At 40.0% G+C, this 16210-nt stretch overlaps 1 protein-coding gene across 1 annotated transcript in view; it reads left to right on the top strand.

Moving 5' to 3' along the window:
• utrn (utrophin) overlaps positions 1 to 16210 on the top strand; it is a 190828-nt gene that overhangs the window by 156954 nt on the left and 17664 nt on the right. Inside the window, 5 exon segments of the mRNA XM_040017758.1 lie at positions 101 to 212; positions 3744 to 3880; positions 9945 to 9983; positions 10474 to 10539; positions 12812 to 12877. Of these exon segments, the coding sequence (XP_039873692.1) occupies positions 101 to 212; positions 3744 to 3880; positions 9945 to 9983; positions 10474 to 10539; positions 12812 to 12877 (420 nt within the window).

The raw sequence follows: 16210 nt of genomic DNA, 5'->3' as shown, positions 1-16210 counted from the left end.
ACACACACACACACACACACACACACACACACACACACACACACACACCGTCCCATCTCAACTTATCTCACTTTTCACCTCGCCCTCTCTCTGTCTCTAGGTATCGCAGTCTGAAGCATTTCAACTACGACGTGTGTCAGAGCTGCTTCTTTTCTGGGCGCACCGCCAAGGGTCACAAGCTTAACTACCCAATGGTGGAGTACTGCACACCGGTAAGAAAGTAACACACACACACACAGACGTTGCTCACTAACTCATCTCATATCTCTTTTCCACATGCTCACACATTCCACTCATCCATTTAATGAAAGCACACGAACTCGGGGTTCAGACAGACTTCAGGCTTTGGTTACCTCCTAACCCATCTTTCATTAAAACCGTTCCGTGCCTGATGTCATAAATCACTGACTCACACTCTTCCCACTCCTTGAATATTCATGTCCTTTTTTTAATACCCGTTAAGGGAAATCCGAAGTATTACAGCAGCACATTCATACATATTTTCATTTCCAATTTCTTTGCACTTAATGCATGCTGTTATTTTAATCTTCTAGTCATGTCTTACTCTCTGGTTTTCTTTGTCTGGGTTCAATCAGAGTTATTTATTAAACGTGCATTGTTTGAAAGTCATTTGCATTCATCTGCAGCTAAAGTAGACTGCACTCTTCTGGGAGGAAATTTTTTTGAACTTTGCTGGAGTTTCTCTCTGACGTTCACAGCAGCCTCAGTGAGAAATTGTGATAGATCAAGCTGTAGACTCAGGATAGGTTCACTTCTAAAGTATTGGGTAGGGTTTAGAGCAGGAGGAGTCTAGAGTTAAAAAGTATGAAAATGCATCAGTTCCTAAATCTTTATATGATACCGCATATACATGATGAGAATGGTAAGGTAGCATGATTAATGGAACTTACTGGTAAGTATTTAGTATATGAATTTTCTAATGAAACTGACAGACAGCATTTAATGTGCATAATACCTTGGCAGTCACCCAACGTGCTGAAGGTGGTTGGCATTTACAGAGAAATCAGAAACTGCGTGTATCAGAGGGCACAAGAGGCAAACGTATCGGATGTAACGTAGATTAGAAACAGCCCGAATCAAAACACAAACAGACTTGTTCACATCACGTTATACTGACGACACATTTAGTGAATCTGAAGCATCTAGGCTTTAACTAACCTCTTTTTTCCCTTTAAACTAGGTTCTGTCAACTGCAGAATTTCTTGTCGCCTCACATGCTGTTAAATTCCTTTGTCTTGTTTCTCAATCAGCCCTCCCGAAACACCCCTGGCTTAATTCCGAACGTACAAATGGTAAAATACTCAAGGTTATATTTTTATCCTTCCAAGCCAAAAATATTTCACTTCACAGCTAGAGATGAATATTGGAAAAACGGGAGCTTGGCAAAATTGAACGTTGCTCTTCTCCTCAATTAGGATCTAACACTTGTGGGCTGACTCTTTTCAGTATTGCTTAACGTCATACTTTGAGTGACTCGAGTTTCTCTCGACATTTCTCATTTCTGTCTTTTAATTTGCTTTTTCAATTTCCTAAATGGGATAGATATTGACTTTGGAGGAGTAGCTGTAGGGAGCAGTGATCACTCTTCCCTGAGTTAAAATACCCAGCAGCTGCCTGACAGACTTGACTTTGAAAAAACATTATTTTATTTTATTTTTTTTTACTTTCAGCTGTGCTGCAGCAACAAACACTTAATCTGTTGGTTAATTATTGGTACTCAGCTACCGGGTAATCACTCAAAAGGTTACTGATTCCCTTCACTGAAAATAAAAATGGGGGGGAAAAAGGCTTTTTCACTTTTCTTATTTTTTCTTAAAATCAAAGGAGATTTTATTGAGGTCTTTCTCGGCCATTTGCACACATGTAAATGAAATGCAAATCAAATACAGCAAAGATAATTGAAACTCTGACTAAGATTGATCTGTGGATATCCACCTCTACCTCTGTTGGAGCCAGAGCGAAGGGAGGTACTTCACGGGTTGCCCAACAACCCATGCAGTGGAACAAGACAGACTTAGATATGATTGTGAACTCAAGGGGGCCACGCTCATGCAAGAGATATGATGGCAGATTTTGCCAGAGGGACAGTAATCAGTGTTGCAGAGATCTCTTTTCATGACAGCAGCCTGAAAAGTGCAATAACAAAACAAAAAACAAAGATTAAATGAATATTTTAAGTTGTCAGGCACAGTATTCAGACTCGTGTCTGCTATAACAGCTGCAACTTTCTGTTTGCGTGCATGTGTCTGAAAGGATGTGACAGCAGCATAGTATCCACAGGTTTTTCAGCAAGGGAAATGTGTGAGGAGAAAGAGAGAGTGGATGGGGCTAAGTTCAAGAACAACACAACATGGTGAAGCTGTGTTTTGCTCAAACACTGACTTAAAGCTTACAGCCAGATCAATAAAAGATCACGAAGAGAAACCTTGAAAGTTTTGACTCAAATCCCCGTGTAAAGCCCCGAAACTCAACTCCAGGTTCATAAACGCTACATATCCATCTCCACAGAGCTTTATTGAACCTCAGCACAGTGAGGACTGGGAGGAAATCACCCAGATCTTGCTGTTTCAACCTGAGAGATATAGATCTCTGACAAAATAATAAGTTGTGGATCACCTTATTGTCTCATTTTAAATCTCACAGTTCAGCGTAGCTTTATCTGCACCTGTGTAGTAAAAGTCAGACTTTTTTTTATTGTTTTTACTTTATTTCCCTCAAAAAATAAAAAAAACCCATCAGCATGATATGTAATTATACTTGTGTCTCCCCATGCTCGAACCAAATTGTGTTTCAGTTTTATGCTTTTGAAAATATTAAGTCCATATTGAATAATAAACGCATTTTGCAGAGAATTACAGATTTATAGCGGCTTTGGTGAGACTCACTGCGGTCATTTAATAAGATTGTTTTCTCATCTTTGTCATACTGTTTATTTTATGGCCACAATATTGTATTTTTTTTATTAGCTTATGATTTTTATGGGAGTGCTGTCTTCATATTTCTCATTGTCTTTGTCAGGGATATTAAACAACTTTGGGGCGTGATGTATTGATTACTGTAATTTCAAAGTTTTGAACTGTCCTAAGAGAATATTGTGTTTCAGTTTGCCCGCGTTTGCCTGTCTGGTCATGTTATTGAAACGTCTTGACTCGTTTCCAACTGGGGTCTTATATCTACCCCCCCCCCCACCTAATGTAATAGAGGCAGTAGAATAAAAAATGCGTGTCTCTCAATCCTCACAGGAAGGAGCTTACACACATGCACAAATTTTTCTCCAGCTTTAGTATAACTCTTCTGTAATTGCTGTTGGTTTGCTCAAGCTACCATCTTAAATTGTGTGGATTAGTCAATAAGCCGAGTGAACTCAATAGAGTCTGTTCATTTATGCATATCTGTCAACTGTAGGAGCTGTGTATTTGCCTGCGCGCGTGTGTGTGTGTGTGCGCGCGCGCCCCTGTGTGTGTGTTTAGCAGTGGTTGTCTGCATCTTTTGGAAGGGATTTTCTCTCCTTGTGGTCAAACCCGTTTGGTAATTTACTGGTTGCTTGCGTGGCGGAAAGCGCTTCTGCAAGAACACCTCTGCTAAGTATCTAATTAGCAAACACATTCTCTTACACGCAAATGCTTATGCGTGCAGAAGAGACTGTAGAAATCTTTGAACTCATTACACACTGCAATAAATAATAAGCAACCCCCTGCCCATCTGTTTTTTTCCTCTTACAGACGACATCAGGTGAGGACATGCGTGATTTCACCAAAGTGCTGAAGAACAAATTCCGATCTAAGAAGTACTTCGCCAAACATCCACGGCTAGGTTACCTACCAGTACAGACGGTTTTAGAGGGCGACAACATGGAAACGTAAGTAACCCATAAGTGTTTTTTTTTTTTATACGTGCTTTTGGATCACAAAAACTTTTCCATAGTTGCTATAACCCTTAAAGGAAGTTTTGTGTGTCCACACTGTTGTTAAGGACTATTAAGCAGCAAGTTAACCCTCCACGCGCGATGCAATATCCTCACGCTGGCATTTCTATTTGTGCTACCATTAAGGTGTAGGAAGGCATAAGAAGACACACTGACAATTCCACCACATAAGCACTGATATAGTCTCAAGTTTTCAAACTGTTGCAACATGTCCCAGTGTATATCTGTATATCTGTGAGCTTCAGTGCTGGAGTAACATTAAAATGGTGATAAAACCCGATACCGATTGTACACTCAACTCAGCTGCAGCAGCTTGATTTTTTGTAACCTGGTGCATGACTAGCCAAAGTGTCACAAATATGGTGGCACACACAGAGTTTGACGGCACATCATGTGGCAGACGCCGCAAGCATAAAAACACCATTAAAGTTCTTAGTCTTGTTTTGAGGGCATTGAGCCCCCCAGCATTTCTTTATATTTTGCTTTCAAGGAGACAGACTTTCTTTCACTTTCATTATAGTGGTCTTGAGTATCAGTTCTCCAGGGTTCTGAAGCTCTTTGAAAGTTTTTCTTTGACACTGGCTGCCTTTCGCTCATTTCACTCATTTTCAGTCCAGTCCTGCAACCTGGCCATTTTCAATGTTTTGGTTTTTCTGTTTGATTTAGGTGCCTTTTTAATGCTTGAATGATTCATATGTCAGCGCTGAGTGGCTTAACAAACAAAGGATGAAACACTGAGGCGCCTACACACAACTTAGAATTTAAAATTGGTACTTTTCTATCTTTAAGCACTTTGTCACTTGCAGCCTGTCATGAAAACATATAATTTGTTCCCATTTCTTTAGTTCGGTTTATGAAAAATGGCAAAGATAACAGAGTTTGACAGGAATAAAATAGTATTTTTGCACCAACAAAGTGATTCCCAAAGAGCTATCAGCATAGTGTGAACTGTGTCTGTGGTAAAAAAATAAATTAATTAAGGACACCGGACAAGTGGGAGACAAAAGCAGGGCTAAAAAAACAATCTTCAAAAGATGAACAGTCACTGAAAGTCATGTCCTTAAGAAATATGAAAAAATCCAGCAAAGACTTAACTCAAAGCTCAAACATGCATTTAGTCTTTCACTCCATTCATCTAAATTTGGGATTATTTGCTCAGATAGTCAACAACATGTTCAAAGGAGGACAGGGGACAGCTACAGCAGCAGTGCGTGTCTGCAGTTATCTGCATCTTATCAAAATTGATAGAATTATGAATTCACAAAGATGTGCAAAAGACAGCCAACCTCCACAAAAGAGCTTTGGACTATCCTTCAGTAAGGGACAGAACTGTGGTGTTTTCTGCATAAGCAACAGTTAGCACTAAAACTCTTTTTCTTAATTCTTAGAAATGGACCAATTGAATTCAAGCGGGTGCACTGTGGATCCTTTGTCTGCAGCACTGGCCCAGTGATTATGTCTAATTTATGTCCCTTCTGCTACCAGCCTTAAATCCTACTGAAAAGAGCCATTTAACTAGGCCCATATTATGTAGATACCCTACGTCATACCTTCCAGGAGGCTGTCTGAGTTACTGCCCCTTCAAACAAGAGACTCACAATAAAATAAAACGTCCCTCACTGTGCATTTTTGTCCCCCCGTTGCTTCCTTTGTTTTTCTTTGTTAGTATTTTTTTTAATGTGCCATCACTCACTCACTCCTAATGCAACATTCATTTCCGTTGAACCATGTAGTTTTTGCATCTTTTAAAGCAAAACAACTCTCGGCGCTGTTCACGTATGCACACACAATGAGTCACTTGTTCTCTCTCAATAAATTTTTTCCCGACTCGTGCGCAGTCACCGTTCAGATGGATTGCTGTACCGCTTTCATCCCTCCCATCCTTGCCTGTCCTCCTCACCTCCCACCTCGCTCCATTTTCACTTCTCTTCCTCTCTGACAAATGACTCCTGCAGAGCTTCTGGTTTGATAAATGTCTCTAAAAGGTAGTGAAATTACAGCGAAATGCAGAGAACTTTTCAAAATATGGCAGAAGCGAATGGAGACTTAAAGAAATTTAGGGCTATTTCATGCTCATCATTTTGTCTCTTTTACAGCATTAGGTCTCATCTGTGATCAGTGGGCCATCCATGTATCGCCACAGGCAAAGAAAGCAGCTGTAAGATCTGGCCCAAACATAGCCAGTGTTAAGAAATGCTCCCGTTCATTTTAGCTCTGTATTGTCACCGTCTGGTGGCTTCTGCCATCTCTGCGTCATAAAAATGAATACCGTGACCTAAATTGAAATGGATTTTTCTGTAATTGGAACAAGGTCTGGGTTCCTGCTTTATAAGAGCTTTAATACAGATTAGGTAAACACCAGAACAATTGCAGTCATGTTTGTTGCAGTAAGATAATGCTTGTTTACAATTTTAAAATATATAGTTTTTAATTTCCAATTTGTTTTGCAGTTTTTATTTCTAAATATTAAGAGATTTTAAGTGCCACTCCAGACCTTTTTAGTGCGTTGTCAGTCTTCATTAGTCATCATAACAAAGGGAACTTTTAAGAAGTAGTGATTTTATAGTACTGAGCAGCAGAAGAGAAAATTAGATTGTCTGCTGAATAATCGCCCTCACTAATGCACTCACTCTCTCGCGTTCCCTCTTCTCCACTCGTGTAACATTGTTTCTTTTTTGTTTTTTTGGTTAATTCCACCCACTCTCTCCACCTTGAGAGTGAGCAAAACACCACCTACTCTCACCTCCCACTTATATCTTTGCTTCATTTCACGCCAGATAGGATTTTTGATTCGTCGCAGCTATATTTGATAATGTGAAAGAACCATTCAAATGGTATTCCACTCAGTGTTAGGTTTTTTTTGCTTTTCACCCAACCTTACTAGATGGAGCAGATGAGTCTCCGTTGTATTAGGTCTCGCAGGAAGGTTAATGGTTTTGAATGTGGATTTGAAAGCTTGTGGGAGAATTTTCTTGTATAACTAAAAGTTTTAATGGAATGATTTGACAAGGATAAATCAATAGCAGACTTTTAAAAGGAAAACATTTTCCATTGTCATATGGCAGTAAAATAGTTTTTATATTAATTACATTAAGAAAAAAAACTGTTTTATTATATATATGTTTAGTATTTTTTTTAAATACTCAGTGGCCACTCAGTGGGAAGGGGGATAGCTCAGTAGGTAAAGTGGTTGCCCCATGATCGGAAGGTCGGGGGTTTGAATCCACTGAACGTGGACCTACACACTGCTCCCCGGGCGCTGCACTGGTGGCCACTGGTGGCCCTGGTGCCCACTGCTTCACTGGGTGAATGGGTTAAATGCAGAGGAGTAATTTCCCTACGGTGACTAACACATACACATTATACTTTGTTAGGTACAACTGTTCAAACTCTTGTTAGTTCACATATATAGACAAGATGACCTGCTGATGTTTAAACTGAGGAAAAGAACAAACTAAAGGTGATTTACATGACTTTGAATTAGACTTGTAGTCAAGACCGCCTAAACCGAGACCAAGACGAGACCAAGATCAGAGGGTATCGAGACCGAGACAACGTTGAGACGAGACCAAGACAGAGACAAAAAAAGTCAGCCAGATGCTGCTTCGTAAATGGCACCAAATTGTATTCAAAATTGAGCCACACTTATGGAGCTCCACAATTCTTTTCCTGGTGTTTTGGTTGACATCTCTTGATTTTCCCATGTCAAAGAAACAGGCTCTGTGTTTTGCCTTATATGCGTCCACAGGTGTGCCACCAATTTACTCACATGGACTCTACCAACCAATCAGAAGCTTCTTAAGCTCAGAATGGAATCGTCTGGAGTTTTCTTATTAATTAACAATAAACTTAGTGTATATGTACTCCTAAATTTGATGAAAGTGATAAAAAATAGACAGCGCTCTCTCGCTTTATTCTGACATATAACTAATTCAAAATATATTTCAATATTTATTTATCCAAAACAAAACAAGTTTACTCTAAATTGATATTTAACAGTAAAAAAAAAAAGTCTTTATGCTTTCTCCCTAAAGTGTCTGTAAACATCCGGTTTCAACTGTGAATATACTGCTGTGTATTGATACTCCTCTTGTTTTGCATAGAAATATACTGAACAACATACAAAGCATAATATATAAAATAACATCTACCTGAGTTTTTAGCCCCTTATGTCCATTGTTGTGTTCATCGGTACATAACTGAAATAGATTTAGAGAGTTTGTTTAGCCGTGGAGGGAAACAACTGAAAATATGAAATAAACACACATATAAGCTAAGACTCTCTAAAAAAAACAAAACAGCCTTGTTGTTGTTCGGCTTTTCATTTGCCATTTGTTGATTCACTCGAAGAGCAAGTAACGCAATATGGGTCAAGTGATCAGTTTGATATCAATCTTTTGTGATACACCGTCACATTTACATTATTTGTACATACGGATGATTTGCTTTGGTACCTGGTCAAACTTAAGCTCTTCTCTGTCTGCAGCAAACTCGCAGGCAGCAGCTTCTCCCCCCCTTGTTTTCTTTATTTCCAGAGTTCATCTAAAGAGTGAAGTTTTCTCACTGAATAGAGGTTGCAGAGATATGTATGAAAGGAAACACATCTGCAATCTGCAAAGCTATCCATCTTTGCAAAGCTAAAGACTAATGTCGGTCTCCTGAAAGGCGAGATGAGCACAACGAGTATTCCTCCAGGCAAAGATTTAGGCGGGGGTGTGTAAAATGCTGCAGCACTGCCTCCAAGAAGTTAGCTCAGCCTGCCATACCGACCCCGATCTCGTCTTTTTTCTCTCTCTCCTCTGTTCTGTCTGAATCTCCTGTTACATTTTGAATTCTCCTCACAGCTACAGAAGTGTGACTACGCTGGCTGCCCCGCTGTGAGAAACATAACCACCATCTCCCTCTGATTTTCTTTGCTTTAATGTGGGAACAAAAGCGCGAGGCAACAGAACGTCAACCTCAACTGTTATCTTAACAATTTCTAGCCAGCCTCCTTTGTGAAAACGGCACATTTCTTCGTGTTCTTGGGATTAGAAGGTGTCCCGTTTGTTTACAAATGACAATTTTGTGTTCTGGGTCGCTAAAAATAGCAGCAGTTATTGTGGGCTGGAAAGCAGAAACTTTAAAAGACTTGCATCAGTGTTTTATTAGCAAAACTCGATGACCCGTATCTTCGTTTGTGTGCTTATTGCACTGTTTTTTTTAGTTCTCCTTATATAACATATTGTATTGGACTCAATAGCAGATTAACCAGGAAATAGGTTCTACTGTACTGATTTTTTTTTTTCCTGGCTTGCTATTTCTGTAAATCCTGCAGGAAATAAATGAGAAAAGGGAATGAATTTAGGCCATATCATTCTGTATGCAGGAGCAACTGTGAAACCAATTTAATGAGATGTGTGTGACTGCAGCAAAATCAACTTGCATCATTAACCCGTTGTGTGTGAGATCTTTCAGACACACACAACCATTGTTTGTGTTACAGGGTGTTACTGACAGATCCAGCTGCCCATTTTCACTTTTTCCAAACTGTTTCCAAGTCTAGTTCTGAAACAGATTGAAGATGACTCCATGAGAGAGAGTCTCGGCCACATTCGGTGTATATTTAGATATGTTGGTCACTGTTTTACACGCCTTTCCTGTGTGCACACGGGGGAAGTTTGCGCTCAGTGCTTTCTATCAGTCAGGCTCTGTAAATATGGTTGACAGTTTTGAAAGGATGTATTTGATTTTTATTTTTATTTCCCCAGAGCTAAACAAGTATTTTTGCTGAGTAAAACTAACCAAACAGTGACAGAATCTGAAAGTCGAAGAAAGCCCTAAAGGCAAACTTCTCGTGTGCTGAATCCAGGCGCTCAGCAGCTGGACATACTTTTTCCTTCCACTTCTTCCTCTACCTGCTGTGTGTTTTGTTTCTGACCCGCTCAGTGGTTTTGACCCTGAAATGATTTGTGGTTCCTTTACTTCCCTTCCCTCTCCCCTCCCGATTCTCTTACAGTCCCGTCACCCTCATCAGCATGTGTCCGGAGCAGTATGAGTGAGTATCTACGCCACCAGTAAACACCACCTCGTCTCCAGCCTGGAATGCCTTTAAAACACCGCCTCTTTTACTCCCTTGTTCACTTACTCATCTCCCCCCATCATCCTCACACCAACTAAGCCATGACTGCTCTGCATGTTGCCTGCCCACCTGCCTGCCTGAGTCACTGGCTGAGCATGGGACCAAAAAAACTCTCCCCCTGTCTCCTCACCCTCACTTTTTTCTCCTTGTTAGAGCACCCAGCTAGCATTCAGTTGCTGATCCCAGCAGGCCTGTCAAAAACCATCCAGTCGCTCTTTAGATAATCCTGCTCTCCTATTTCTCTGTCTAGGACCATGAGATTTGTTTTCTAGGTGACGTTATGAGGGGCTGTTAGGCTGTCCATGAACATGTGTGTGTGTGTGTGTGCATGTGAATATCAGTGTGTTAATGAGCTTGTGTGGGCTTGCTGAATCTCATTCATCTCCATTACCCCGTTCATTTTCAGGCTGTCCCAGTCACCTCAGCTCTCTCATGACGACACCCATTCCAGGATAGGGCACTATGCCAGCAGGTAGGCACTGGATTCTCCAGTCACCATCCTCTCATTGCAAATGCCACGAAGCATGTGTGTAAAGAATCGATAATTGCATTTAAATGTTGAACAGCTTCTTTTTTGAGGACCATTTAAAAAAGTTTTCTATGAATTCTTGTAACTGCGGACCATTATCTAATGGACATCAGCGTTTAAGTAGATGCTTTTCCCTCCCCCCAGGCCGCACTTCCCTTCAGTCTGCACTAAAATAATGATCTGAAAGGGGCAACAACAAATGCAGATGTGACAACCAAATTAAATCTCTCCAAGCTAAAGAAATGGAATAAATCGGAAACAGTCGGTGCTTGGAAGCTAGGGAAAACATTCAATTGTGGTTTCTTAAATGTATAATTAATCTAATGTAATTTCCAGTAAATGGGATCTAATTAAGTAAATAATGTGTTTTTAGTACCATAAGATGCATGTGTAGTGCAGGCGTTCATAAGTAATGGAACAGCTTTTCTTTTCTTTTTGTGTTTTAGTGTCATTACACAGCAAAACATGTCTCAAATGGCTCTTCAGATTCGGAAACAAACACAAAAAAAGTAAATTCTGCATCTATCAAAGTACCCCATTGCTTATTTTAGGAAATTGAGCTGGCTCTATTGTCAGGGACATTAAATGTCTCCTACTAGCTGAGACAAAAGAAAAGAAAGGGAGGAAAAAAAGCCCAGAAAGATGGAAATGGCATGGTTCCAACTAAACTGGAGACGAAAATAAGCATTTCGCTTTCATTTATTTGCTGAAAGTGTCATTTTAAAACTTGCTTCATACAAATTAGAGAAACCGGAATACTGTTTGGCAGTTTTCTCCTCAGACGGCACCAAAGCATCTGATTAAAATCGATAACGTTTGGATTTTTCATTGTTACTTTAAAAATAGAAAAAAATAATTGACCTGAACCTTTCAAGAGATCCATAATAGAAAAATACAGCATTTATTGATGTTTTCCAAATCTTGATTAAAGTGAGGGAAATGCGTTTGTGGTAGAGGGAGATTATGTTTGGGTGCCAGGGAAGGCACAAACAATCCTAATATGCTCTTTTTGAACTTTGTGACAATCCATCACAGTGTTGACATACATTAAATATCAGCTTGATGCCGATGTCTGCTTGCTGAGTGGATTTAGTGGCATGCAGCCACCCACCACATGAGCTGGTGACATTATAGATGTGTTGCTAAAATCAGTCTAGTAACAGATTGGCCTGATAGCTGCTTTTAACCGCCCGCTTCAAATCATCTTGCTGTGTACATCAGCACATCTGTATGCACAGTGTGTGAGCTGCAGTTAATCATTAACAGCATCAACAAACTGATGTGTTTAGTGGGGTTTTTTTTTTTTTTGCACTTGGACTGAATTTCTGTCGTGTTCTTTTAAAAATCATTTTAATGCTAAGATCCACTGATATACTTGCTATATCCTATCTGTGCCATTAAAAAGATTTTCTAATTGGTCCAAATCTCATCTCCTGTATCAAAACCCAACCGCAGTTTTCCGGGACTTCTGCAGAAAGCTTTACTCATTATGACTCTCGTGACGCAGCCCTGTAACCTTCCATTAGCTACACATCATTAACCTTCGCTCACTGTTTCAGGTGGTATCGTTTCACTGACAAAGTGACACCAGAATTACAATTTCAGCTGTAATAAAAACACATAAGAGATTAGATTGGAACGTACGGATGCGCATGAAGATATGCACACTTTGATGAGATTTCATATTAGAATTATAGCTTCTCCCTTTAATGTATATTCTGTCAGAGATCAATTTCTTAATATTGTGGGTTATATTTTTAATCTGCCCCTTTTACACTGGTGTAAGACGGGCTTTGATGTGGGGAACCAGCCTCATTAGCATGGCTGCTTTGACTGCATATGTCATCAAGAAAACAAACGTTTTCCCCATAGCATGTCGTACATATTCATCCAAACATTGATCCCATACATTCGGATATAAACTGCGCATGCATAAAGTAGAATCACTCAATGATGTAATCCATTTCCTCCCTTAAAAACAAAAAGCACCAAAAAAAGCCCAAACAAACTGTGGCATCTTTATCATTAACATGCTTGTGGACTCCACGAGATGCTTTAAATTTTAATTGGTCTGCTACTGTGGCATTAATATAATTTGTTGACGCTGTTGCTCTAATGCTCTGTTGCATTTAAATGAGATGTTGACAGCTTTCAAATGGTTTAGTTTCAGCTGGTAATTTCCCTGATGGTGTTTTTTTTTTTTTTTTTTCCTCAGGTTGGCTCAGATGGAACGCTCCAACGGCTCTCTGCCCACAGACAGCAGCTCAGCCACAGGAAGCATGTGAGTCACTGCTGGTCATTTTCAGCATTTTTCTACATGGTTACGTGTTTTCCATTCAACTATGTTGGACAGATTTCAATTTCCAGTGTCTGGGACTTGAGATTTGTCTAATAATATATTGTAACACCCATTTTAACGTTCATGAAGCCGATAATTCACAAGTGAATATGTTCCAGATATCCATATTAGATATTTGGTTTCATTATAATCCTCAGTGAAAACTGTTCACCTTGCTTTGCCTAGCACTTTTTTTTTTTAAATAAATAAATAAATACCAGGTAGCTTTTGGCATCTTTGCACAGAGATCTGGAGACACAAAAAAATTAGAAAGGTTTCTTGGAGAGTAAAAGAAGTGAGAAATGAGGGGGAAAAGACAATGTGGTTGATTAGTGTGAAGTAGAGGACTTTAGAAAGAACGTACCGGATTAGAGTGCCAACAATGACAAAGTGAGAGTGTCTGCTTTCAGGATCTGCGATAACAACAGCGCTATCGTTAATCAAAGGAGATGAGAACATGACAAACCGTGAAAAGAAAATCACAAGAAATGGGAGAAAAGCTGATGAGGAGCATGCGCGCAGAGGATCCCGATTGTGTTCGTGCTTCTGTCTGCAGGCCTTTCAAGTTGAAGGACGTATTGGTTCCCAACTAAGATCCCAATCGCGGGAATGAGCTGCTCTTGCGGCTCAAATGCCCTCCGAGCTCAAATAGAAACACACACACACACACACTCATCATTGCGGAGGGAATTACTTCTGGGTTTTGCATCGTTTTTGGTAAGACATTTGTAGATCTTTAAGATTTTCCAAATCATAGGTTTGGATACGTGCATGGAAAGATTTAAGCTGTTTTTTTTTAAATCTCAAAAACAATTTGAAGTGGCAGGAAAAAAAACCTTATACAAACGTGTTTTTGGAGGTTTTGGAAGTGGAGAGCAAAGAGATTCCCTAGACGCTGTGTGAACAGAAGCGAATATAGTTTGGGGATTTCTAAAAGGAAATTCTTCTTTTAAAAAAACAGAGTATTTACAGCATTTACAGCACAACAGAGGAAGGGCACACGGGGTGGATGGTTAAAACCTTTGAGAATCTGCAGTAAAGATAAAGCAACTTCGCTGTGTTGTAGGTTGTATCCCCTGCTGATGTGCTTGCATCATGTGGACCACTGCTCCCACACTTCACCTTCAACCAACCTTGATGCTTAGAATAACAGTTTCAGACGAAGACGAAACGCTATTGAAGACTCCCAAAAGCTGCATTTGTCCGCTCTCAATAGGAGGACCGAAGAATGGAAAGACAAAAACTGTTGGCGAGCAGGGCAAAGTAGAAACAGAGGTGGATTTATTTTCGCTCAAAGCTTTCGTAATGCGGGACAAACATATTATCATTACTCCTCCTCACTCTCTCTTTTGTGCTTTGCGCTCGGGCTTATTTAAGAGAAGAAGCCATTATCGTTTCCAACTCTTAAAAAAAAAAACGGCAAAGAACGCAGATGTTAGACACAGAATGTATGCAGGGCATTAATGAAGTGAGGAAGATGGTGGTTCGATGAAAAGCTAATGGGTTTAACAGCAGAAAGGGAACATTTAGTGCATAGTCAAAGTTGGGCTTTCTCTTACTTTTACACTTTCACTGCAAAGCAACAGATGCAAACGACATATAAAAACAGCACAGGGACATTTAAATGCCTTTAGATCAATAGAAGTAATGTATTATCAACTATACATTGTTATTTGATTGGTTAGTGTTTTATATTCATGGTGCACCATAAAGCCATCTTCTATATATATCCAATTTCAGCAGGGTCATGCATTTACGTAATATGCTTTTTAATGCAGTAAAACCTTGCTCTAGTTACTGTGCTTTAAATAAATAACCTGGCCCTGAATGGGGAACATTTGTGCCTGCTGTAAACTGTTATTCAGTTTACAGCAGGCACTGTTATATTTCAGCCTAAAGGGTATCGCTAATTGACTGGGAAAATTACCTACATTTAGTCTGTCTGCTCTAACATTTGACTATTGGCTAAACAATCGTGAATTCATCCCTGATGGGAATTGTTACACGTGAAAAGCATAATCAATAGAGCCAGCCTACTTGCCCCGAAATTTACTTTAGACTAGACGTCATGAGTGTCCACTTAAGTGCTTCAGTTCTGCAGCTGAATGCCATTCACAGTAGTTCTAGCAGCTGTTTTGCACATCAGTGGGCCCGTTAGTAACTTTGAATCAAATTAATTTTTTTAAAGGCATTGTTATATAGACCACTACAGTGAAGCAGCCCACTCAGCCACGCGTCCCTCTCTGCAACGAATTAACTCTCATTCCCCTTCCTTTCAAAGCTTTGAGTTTTGAGTGGTTTATTGTTCCCCCTCTTTCTTTTTGCGAGATTTACTTTTTTCTGCCTACAGCTGATTTCACCAAAGCCTCTTTGTCTATCACTGCACTCCATCTGGTGATTTGTAAGGACACACAGTCACAGAAATTATCCCAACTGCTGTAGGAGGCGGCGGTGTCGGAGCTTCCGTAACACGGGTGACTGCGATTGCCCGTTAAATGCGCGTGTTTGGCTTTTGGCTGGTATTTTCAGTACATCCACTCATCTTTAGCTTTGCATTGACTTCAATAATTATTACGTGCGCGTGCATGCACGTGTGCTTCTTTGTTTCGCGTCACTTTTATGTAAAAGGGAATTCTTAATTAGAAACCTAGCGTTGCCTATTTTTATTTCTGACCCTCAACCGAAGCGCAGCGTTGTCATCGGCGCCGTAGGACACCACCGAGGAGCGAGACTCTCCAATTCCCCTTTTGTTGCCGGGCTTTATTGTTTGGTTATCTCTCGCTTTCCAGTCTTTCCCCGAGCACTGTCCCTTTTTCTTGTCTTTCATATTTTGCCCTTTTATTCCTGTTCCTCTCCCTTTTTATTTTTCCAGCCCTTTACTTTTTGAAACCACCTTTCATCCTGCTCGATTGTCCCCTTTTTCTCTTTTCCTTCTTTCATCAGTTTTTGTTCTAGTCTAATCATGCTTTACCTTTGGGCCCAGGCAACCTTCACATTAAACACTGCAGGATGTTAAACACTGAAATAATGTTTTAGAGCCCTGCGTGCAGTGCAGAACAGTAACTCTAATAAATGAAGGACTTTACACACAGAAATCAAGGATTATAAATGTTTCTCGCCGGGGGAGAAGAATAAAAGATTTTTGCCTTTGACCGTCTTTGATCCCCCCCCTTTTTTTTCTGTTTCCTCTGGTATTCCTGATTTCCTTGTTTCTCTTTCTTTATATTTTCATCCGTCTTCATCTCTCACTGTTTCTCTCTGAGCTTAGACTACTCA

This window comes from Simochromis diagramma, unplaced genomic scaffold (genome assembly GCF_900408965.1).
Source record: "Simochromis diagramma unplaced genomic scaffold, fSimDia1.1 OVJJ01000802.1, whole genome shotgun sequence".
NCBI classification, from domain to species: Eukaryota; Metazoa; Chordata; class Actinopteri; order Cichliformes; family Cichlidae; genus Simochromis; species Simochromis diagramma.
This window is presented reverse-complemented; position numbering and strand designations above follow the sequence as displayed.